This window comes from Enhydra lutris, unplaced genomic scaffold (assembly GCF_002288905.1).
Source record: "Enhydra lutris kenyoni isolate GAN:26980312 unplaced genomic scaffold, ASM228890v2 scaffoldscaffold3, whole genome shotgun sequence".
NCBI lineage: Eukaryota > Metazoa > Chordata > Mammalia > Carnivora > Mustelidae > Enhydra > Enhydra lutris.
In genome coordinates this window covers 40,149,644-40,158,903 of record NW_019154087.1, presented here as the reverse complement: position 1 = coordinate 40,158,903, position 9,260 = coordinate 40,149,644, and the positions used below count along the sequence as shown (strand labels likewise).

The following is a 9,260-nucleotide window of genomic DNA, read 5'->3' as shown; positions in this document are numbered from 1 at the left end:
TCAGTAGAGTTTTACATTTTTATTTTCTTCTTCTTACCATACCGAACACAATGGTACCCTTGAGGAAGGTATCTCTCAAAGCCAACAGGAGGGCAGCAGCCTTGCTCTCCTGCTCCCCTGTGACATTATCTTCAACAGGCGATCCTGCCGAAGTGCCTTCTCTCGGCAGCCGGCGGCTGGTATGCGGACACCTGTGCTCCAGCCCACAGAGCGCAAACGGAGGCCTTGGACCGACAGGCAGAGACAGAATTCACTTTCCTCGGTGCAGACATGGAAGGTGAAAATCACAAGGTGACATCAGCACAGTGAAGAGATGAAGAATTCGGTGTTTTAAATTCCCTGGTCTTCCCCAAATGTCTAATATAGACAGCTTTGTGACACAGTCTCTGAAAAAATTATAATCCTAAGTGACCACACACCATTCTTTTACTCTTTACACATGATCTTGAAAATAGTGTGATTTAGATTCGGCCTTGGGCTGAGTTCTGAGGGCTACATTTACCCCCTTGGTGAGGGGATTTTAGTGCAGGTTTACTTAAAAAAAAAAAAACCCACATTAAACTCTGATAAGAACTCAGAAGGCTTAGAACACAGGCTCTTACTCTCTCTCTTTCTCATGATCCTCAATACTTAAGCTAAGAATTAAGCAAGATCCTTTAGGTTTGGCTAGAGTCAAAATTGAAACCAAGCCCCAAAGAGGATGCTGTAGCATGCTGGCCTTGCTTAGTGTTGGATGTGAAAATCTGAGACTGATTAAGTGCAATCTATGTCCAGGAAGGAATTTTCGAGGCTCTTCACCCTGTTGCCTGATTTAAAAAATCAGCATGAATATAGCTATATTCCCTCTGTCCTCTGCAGATGATCCAGTCCTACTCAGGGATCAAAATTCTTCGTCAGCTGAAGAAGTCCTGAAGCAACACACCGTCCAACAGGCGACTGCATCGCCGTGCCGGGCAGACGCGGCTTCCGTCTACCTGAGAACCTAAGGGGAACAAGTTGCGCGAGGGGTAGAGGTACAGCTCTGTGGGAAGCTGACGAGAATAGCCAAGGCAGCAAATAGGGCTCCGACGCCCGTTCCCACTTTACCAGGTGCAAAGAGGACATGGACACGCACGGCGAGTTCGCTCTTCAGAGTGGAGTCCTGAGCTGGGCTTTGTTTCTTGTTATCACAGTAGACATGTCCCTCAGTTATCCAGGGAAGAACTGTGCACGTTCTCTGTAGACGAGTGTGTCTCCACGGAGTGATTCGTCACTGCCAGCATTAGGAAATCTTCCCCTCATGTCTCTGTGCACCTGGGGGATCTTGACTTTTCCTTACAAAATTCTTAAATCCAGGCAGGCTGCCTTCTTCCATCCAGGCAGTTTCTGAGGCTGGCAGCGAAAACGGACTGATCCCAAAGGCCTGGAGGCCAAAGGGCTACATGCTTTGCAGGTCCAGCTCCAAGGCTGCCTTCCAGTTTGTGCAGAGCTGCTGTTGACTAGGGGAGGCGGGCGCCAAGCTCAGCTTGCTCCTGTAGCCCCTCCGCGCGGGCTGGGGCTGTCCCCTCACATGGACTTGGAATCAGTGTCTCTCTTGCTGATGAGCACCTCCAAGAGCCTTAGTTTTGCCTTTATGTGCTTATATTCACTGTATTCTTCAGCCATGGGAGTGCGGTCTTCCTTCTGGACATTTCTAGTGGAAACAAAGGAAAGGGGGCTGAGGATCACTGTCTGTCCCTCCTAGATCTACTGTTCATCAGGTGATTTATTGTCAGGTAGGATCTGCAGTTTATCAACCTGTAGAATCGGTGTTCCCAAGTGTCCCTGGGTATCAAGACTGCAGCTGGGTTTACACAAGCAGTGAGAGATTGCTCCCCTCGGAAGGCACCATGCACATGAATTTTTTGAGTTAAGCTGGCATCCTGTAGAATGGTGGGAAGGACTAAAAACTGTAGAAAATTTTTCTCTCTGCTGCTGGTATGCATGAATGCACATTGGGAGTCTCCGTAGACTGAAATCCTTTATTTACACTTAATGCCTTCTCACTTTTATGTACTTCATTTAATGAACCATTAAGTTTCTAATTAGCAATTGGCATACCCATAATTTATAGGCTTAAAAAACAGATAGTTAATATCCTACTTATTATAAAATTAGTCTTGGAATTCAGCAATTGGGTCACTTAACACTAATAAGCCCTTATAGGTGACTGAGTAATTTCATATGCATACTTTTTAATATGTGCAAATATTAACTGAGAGCTTACTGCAGGTCAAGCACTGTGCTATGTACTCTGTCCCCATGGTCTGGTATGAGCCCTACAAGGTCGGGATGAAAAGGTGCTACTGTCTACGTTCTCAACCATTGTGTGGTGCCATTCTACTTCTCGTTCCACTTTGAAATGCGATGTCAAACATGCAAATACCAGGCTTCCTTCTCTTCTTATTAAAGAGAAAATACAGGAAAGGGGATAGCATGGGGCTTATTTAATTTGGTTCAATGAACTGAGAAACAAACTGATTTTACTCATGCTCTGCCTTGTTCAAGTAAAGGGTTCTAGATGGCTTCTCAGCACAGGGCAGTGAAGGGAACAGCAATCTGATAGTTGGCCTCACCCTGCTCTTCAAGGGACTTCCCTCTCCTCAGATATGAAATAAGGGAACCAGATTTAATGAGGACTGAAGTCAGAGTTTCAAACTTGTATGATGAGACACCTGGCGGACTCCGTTGGAAGAGCACGTGACTCTTGAGCTCAGGGTCATGAGTTTGAGCCCCATGTTTCGTGTAGAGATTACTTAAATAAATAAAAACTTAAAATAAAACCCCTACCTTGCATGATGATTATAAATTCCCATCAGCTATCCTTTCTTAAAACTTGTGAAGTTTATACATCATTTTATATAGTTCCTCATGTACAAGATAGCTGTGCATAAAGCAACTGCAATTACATGGAAAAAAGATAGACAAACCAAGAATATGTTTAGAAAGAAGAATGGGATGGAACAAACATTAATCCTGGTTTGTCTTTGGTTTCTTCTTCTTTTTTTGCGTATTATTTCTTTTGTCTGCCTATCGATATTTTCTAAATAGCCTACAATGCATGGGGAAAGAAAAGCAAATATGTAGGCATAAAAATTCATAAATCTTAAGAAAGTCACCATATGATCCAAATTAGGGATGCTAAAAAATAAATATATGTAATAACTGAAATAAACTGGAATACAACACATTTTCAATGGTGAAGTTAGTGTTTATGGTGGTTTTTTCCCTCAATACTTTTGAGAAGCATGAAAGGGGATCTTTTAAAGAGAAACTATATTTACACCATTTAAATAGTTTAGATTAAAATGAAATCATCTTAAGGTATTAAAACTTAATGTAAGAGACGCAAATCTCTTCCCTGCCCTACCCTCGTCTCATGATGTGAACTGGTATGCACTGTGTGCGGTCGCTTGCAAACAGGTGTGCTATTCCTTAGGATGATGTTCTACAAGGCTGATTACCTCATGTCTTGAAACTCACTCGGGAAAGGCAGTACCTGTCAGTCTCGGGGACTTACTGCTTCTTGCACGTTTTTCATTCAAACCCAACGATCTTTAAAAACCTTTGCTTTTTAAAATAAGCCTAAAAAGTTGCCCTTTCCTTATTTCTCCTTTTAGCCTATTAAGACAACACCTCCCCTCCCCAAACCCAAACCAAAAAGCAATGCTATCAATTGGAAACGTAGCTTCAAGTTGCTCATTTGAGATTAGAATTTGAGGTGACAGGTTGGTTGTGTAAATGTTAGCTGAATTTACATCAGTCTTGGAGACTAACCCAGGAGCATTTCTTGCTGAAGGACCACACGGCCCTCCCCCTCCCACAGTGAACCTCCAAAGGACTAGGCTACAGGCAGGATGCAGAGGCTTTCCCACTTGGGAGATACTGCAGAGATATGACAGGAAGAAAGGAGGGGTGTGTGTGCAGAGGGGCAGGAGTTAGGGGAGAGGAAACAGGTGCTACCTTCCATTTTGTCTGAAAAAAGTGTCTTCAAAATCACGGAGTTTCTTTCGAATCCTTTTCTTTTCTTCTCTCATTTCCTGAAGGTGTTCCAAGAGTTCTGGTCTGAGAAGGACAGAAAATTTTAAGAAAACTTGGTTAAATCTGAATTGTTATAAATACAATGAATGTGCAACTCGATAGGGGCTGTGGAGACCGGGGGGAAGAATGTAAATGCAAGAACTGTTGGGGAGCTGAGGGACAGCAGAAATGGAGGTCCTCCATCCTCTGCATGCCAAACGTCCTGACAGGTACGGATCCTGGGGCTCCTGTCAAGTCCCTGCCGCTTATGAATCCTTAGGTCTTGTGGAATCCCATGGCACTTTATTGTATTTTGCTTTGAAAGAAAGATGACATTGGCTCTTGGTACGTGTTAAATGAAGAGCTGTGGAATACAGAACCGTGCAGTGCCATCGGGAGACCTGGCTGCTCATGCGAGATCTCAGTGCTCCCTCCAGGGACAGGGGATGGAGAACAGAGAACACGGAGTCTGAAGCTAAAAAAGATTCACTGTTCTAACCATGCAGATGTCCCCCACGTAAATCACTTGTGTTTTGTCAGACAACTTATTTAAATAGAAAGGCTAAAATATTTAAGAATGGTATTTTCACCCCAACATTTCAACAGCATTGCCAACAGGACCTACATTGAAGCAGCATGGAGATTTGAAAGCCCGGTGTCCTGGCTGCACTTCGATGGTATTTTATCATCCATTGGGGATATAAACCCATCAGCATCATCTTCAAATTGGTCCAGGAAGCAGCGTGCACTGAAATCAGTCTTCAGAGTGACCGTGAAGTCTGGCTTCGTGTTACTATCATCCTCCGAACCCTCATCTTCTTCCTGGAGATGCACAGCAACCCCGATAAAAACCCGGTTACTTTTCCTGGCACTCTTGCATTGTAAGTATCATGTAACGGTCACTTAATTATCCGACACCATACAGTTTCTTCTGTATCTACATTTAGCAACACATACATACATTATACCCAACTATAGCTGAAAGTCTACATGAACACGGTAAGTAACACCAACACTAAACACAGTTACTCAGTAGGGGAAAAAACTCTAACACTATAGAAAAAATTGGTATATAGCACAATGAACAGCTGTCAAGACTGAGGGTATGAAGGAACCACCATTATAATTTATACCCTAAATCAACTGAATCTCAAAATCCCCAGCTCTGGGATAATACATAACAAAATCCACCACCAGCCATCAGTGCTTTAGGGATTCCATTAGTTGTGGGCCTTGGACAATATTTTTTATTAAGCTATCAACATCTACAGAAATGGAACAATATAATGTTTCTATTTAAGAGTTCTGATTATAAAATATTTTGTGGTTTCTGATGCACAGAGTTTTAGGAAAGTTTTGAGATCAAAACATTTATGTTCTCGTGATTGGAATCCTAACACGCTTAAGTTTTTTTTTTCAAGGAACATCCAAGGGCCACAGCTGTATTTTCCAGCATCCAAGATTCTAAGAAAAGTACGATATTCTCTATCTTGGTAATGGAATTAGAAAAACAATCAAGTCAAATTAGAGTTTCTTAGTGCCAATTTAAGTCTAAGGATGAAATCATATCAGTCTGAATGGAAGATTTTAAAAGAAGCAATTTACTGCCAAAATATATAGTCAGAGCAGATGAGAATATCCTAATAACTGGAAAATTTAAAAAGTGGTTCGGGCACAGCTACATGAACAATAGCAAGTATAATATCAATTATTCCAGTGAAGCCAAGTGGCTCCAGCACCAATGCAACAAATTAATCTCAGGAAGCAGGGGCAGTTCCATTGGTAGTCAAGGTACAAGTATGCAAACTGCCTGTGGCGGGTTTTCTTACCATAAAGTTGCTATGTTTGCAATGGTGCTTCTGACGAGAAATCATGTGAATAAACAAACAAGACAGGAAAAACAAAACAAAAAAAGGACCAGTACAAAACTATGACGAAAGTACTGCTCTGAAGGCATGAAGATAAAATTGGTAAAAACTAGGTAGCTTTTCCAGATTCTCTCTGCTGTGACTTCAGATCTCCCATCTCTTCAGCTGGAGTAAATGCCTCATGGTTAATTTTTAAAAACTGAAAATATTAAAGACATTTTTAAATGTATAGAATAAAAGTGACTTTTAAAATTAGTAATTTAAAAGTTTCTCTCTCTCTTGCTCTTTTTTTTTTTTTTTTTTGTAAAAGGAAGTAATAATTCCCACCCTCTGTAATTTTTAGAAGGATTGTTTGAGATAAGGTATGTACCTGAAAAGGCACACCTGGTCCAGAGGCTCCTATTTACGTACTTGACAGACAGAGATCACAAGTAGGCAGAGAGGCAGGCAGGAGGAAGGCCAGGTGGAACCACCTGGCCCTAACCTCCAAGGAGGCAGGGATTTGGGTCTGTCTATTCACTGCTTAGAGCTTAGCCAATGCCTGCATATGGTAAGTGCTTAATTAATGTCTGTCAAACAGTCCAGTAATCCAGTTTTATTTATTTATTTTTTTAAAATTTTTATTTATTTATTTGACAGACAGAGATCACAAGTAGGCAGAGAGGCAGGCAGAGAGAGAGGAAGGGAAGCAGGTTCCCTGCTGAACAGAGAGCCCGATGCTGGGCTTGGTCCCAGGACCCTGGGATCATGACCTGAGCTGAAGGCAGAGGCTTAACCCACTGAGCCACCCAGGCGCCCCTATATCCCAAAGTTTTAAGAGAACTTAAAAACTTGAAAATGTGTCTTGCCTACAGTGGGAAATCATGTATTCAAAGACGAGGCTTAACAAAGCTATTCTCATCAAGCTGCAAAAAATCATAGGAAAAAAAAGAAATGACAAACTATATCTTGAAATTATATGACCATCTAGTTGTTGTGGCTATTGGGTAGATCCTAGAAGGAATGAACACATAGATAATATAGGAACAACTAAAAAAGAGTCTGTGATCGACAGTGACTAGCAATGGCTCCCTTAAAACAAATGATGGAAACTAACCATTTTTCCTTTTTTGATAGGAATGGCATAATATCTGGAATTCAATAATTAATGAGGTGAGTTGATCTATGAAAGGACGCTGATGGGGTGCCTGGCTGGCTTAGTTGGTGGAACATATGACTCTTGGTGTCAGAGTTGTGAGTTCAAGCTCCATGTTCGGTATAGAGATTACTTAAAAAATAAAATTTTCAGACAAACAAAAAAAAAAGAAAGCTGATTGTGAAAATCTGTACAGAGTGATGATGCAATGGTGATGTGAATCTGAAGGGAAGTCTATAGCAGGTTCTTGACCTGACCCAGCCTTACTCAATATTCATCAATCACTTGGGTAAAAGACCCAAAAGGCATATTCACAAAATGCATAGATAATACAAAGAAGGGATGGATATTTGGCATGTTGGAATACAAAATCTAGATTTAATCAATTTCATGGGGCTGAAATAGAAATGTGGCAAAAAAAACCTCCAGGTCCTACAATTTAGGTTAGAAAAAAAAGTTGGACATAGATGACAAGCAACCCATGGAAAGGGAAGCGAGGGATTGTATCAATCAGCAGTGAAACGGGGCCTTGGGCATTGGTCTCACCTGGGGGTGATTTTGACCCTAGTGGGCCTTTGGCAAGGTCTGGGGACAGTTTTGGTCACAACTGGGAAGGGGGTGGTTGTTGGGCACTACTGGCATCTAGTGGCCGGAGGCCAGCCCCCAATGACAGCAAGCTATCTGGCCCCAAAATGTCTACAGTGCGGAAGCTGGACGCATGCTGCCCTAGAAAGAGAACGACGAACTCACAACACATTGAGAGTCTCATAGGCATAGACTAGTCAAACAAAGGGCCCCAACCATCCAGGTAAATAGATAGTCCTTGGTCCACTATCTATCTCGCTGGTGAAGTCCTATCTAAAGCACTGTTCAGTCCTGGCTATCAGTGTATCAGAGGGACAGAGATAAACTGGTGTGATTAGAGCAGAGCCACGAGGTTGCTGGAAGGTCTGGGACAAATATCGCATGAGGAATAGTAAGGAGAACTTGGAGAAAAAACTTCCACAGGCTGTGGGTGGGTGAGAGTGGACAGGACAGGTGATAGTAAAGGTATGGAGGGCTCTCAAGGAAGCAGCAGTTACACTCACTCCCATCTTGTTCCAACAGGCAACACTCAGCCTATTACGTAGAAAGCAATACATTAATAACTACGAATATTGTAATTTTAAATTATCTTTATACTTATCAAACTTATACATTCTGAAACTGCATGTCATATAATTATTATTGACTCTTAGTATTCTAATATTGATAATGATACAACTAATAATATGATATAAAATAAGTTTTTGTTACTATTGATGCTTAGCCCATGGAATGAGTGCCCTTCTCCATTGCCGTAAATTTTCCAAGCTTGAGGACAGAATCACTTCTTAGAGATTGTGTCTCTATTCTGTCAGGTAAGTTTTAAAGGAAATTCTTATGTTGGATAGGAGAATTGACTGGACTATCTCTAGGATCTAGGAAGATCTAGGGCTTCAGAAACTGGGCTGGTTCTACTTTACATACATCTGTTTTCCTACCATAAGCATTTAAAACCAGGGGTGGCTTTTAAGGAAACCACCTTGATACAATCTTCTGATCTGAACCCACATCAAATTCTAAATTGTCTTAGAATTGCCAAGACTTAGTACAGTCCAAACACATGCTAATAAGCCTGGCCAGTTGGAACAAAATGAACTAAAAGACAACACTATTTACAAAAGCAATGTAAGCATTGCAAAATTATCTGAAATTTTGACCACCACGTGGACCAAAAGAAGAGCCATGGCCAAAATATACTTGTGAAAAAAATAAACTGAGCTGAGCAAGAAGATTTGGAAGAATGCCCTCTTTTAAAAAGTGCATCATTAATATATCTTCCATTCATTTAATGAGACAATTATTTATTAAATATCATATTTTGGATGTGTTAAAGAACACATTTTTATCTAGTAACAGTTCTATTGCTCATTTTCAATACACAAAATTGCCCAAATTTCTTCAATTATGGTGACTTCATTCTCATGTGAAATTACCAGCCAGACAAAATTTTTCTTCTTTCATCAACATCAAGTCTTATTATAAGAAAATAGCTCCAATTTTAAAAATATAATAGAGCATATTTGCCTAATTGTTTTGTTTAGAGCATTTTTATAGAATGAATTCTAGGTAAAAGAATATGAATAATGAGTGTAATCATTGCCTAATACCTTATAATTAGGTATATGAAATACTGA

The 9,260-nt window shown here is 40.9% G+C and overlaps 1 protein-coding gene across 3 annotated transcripts in view; it reads right to left on the bottom strand.

Moving 5' to 3' along the window:
* Window positions 1–558: 558 nt before the first annotated feature.
* Window positions 559–9,260, bottom strand: part of LOC111156558 (family with sequence similarity 13 member A) — a 335,168-nt gene continuing 326,466 nt past the window's right edge. For all 3 annotated transcript variants that reach the window (XM_022517539.1, XM_022517545.1, XM_022517554.1), the window contains 3 exons: window positions 4,664–4,860; window positions 3,982–4,083; window positions 559–1,672 (listed from right to left, as the gene is read on the bottom strand). In XM_022517539.1, coding sequence (XP_022373247.1) covers window positions 1,546–1,672; window positions 3,982–4,083; window positions 4,664–4,860 — 426 coding nt within the window. In that variant the 3' untranslated portion in view covers window positions 559–1,545. The remainder of the gene's footprint in view (window positions 1,673–3,981; window positions 4,084–4,663; window positions 4,861–9,260) is intronic.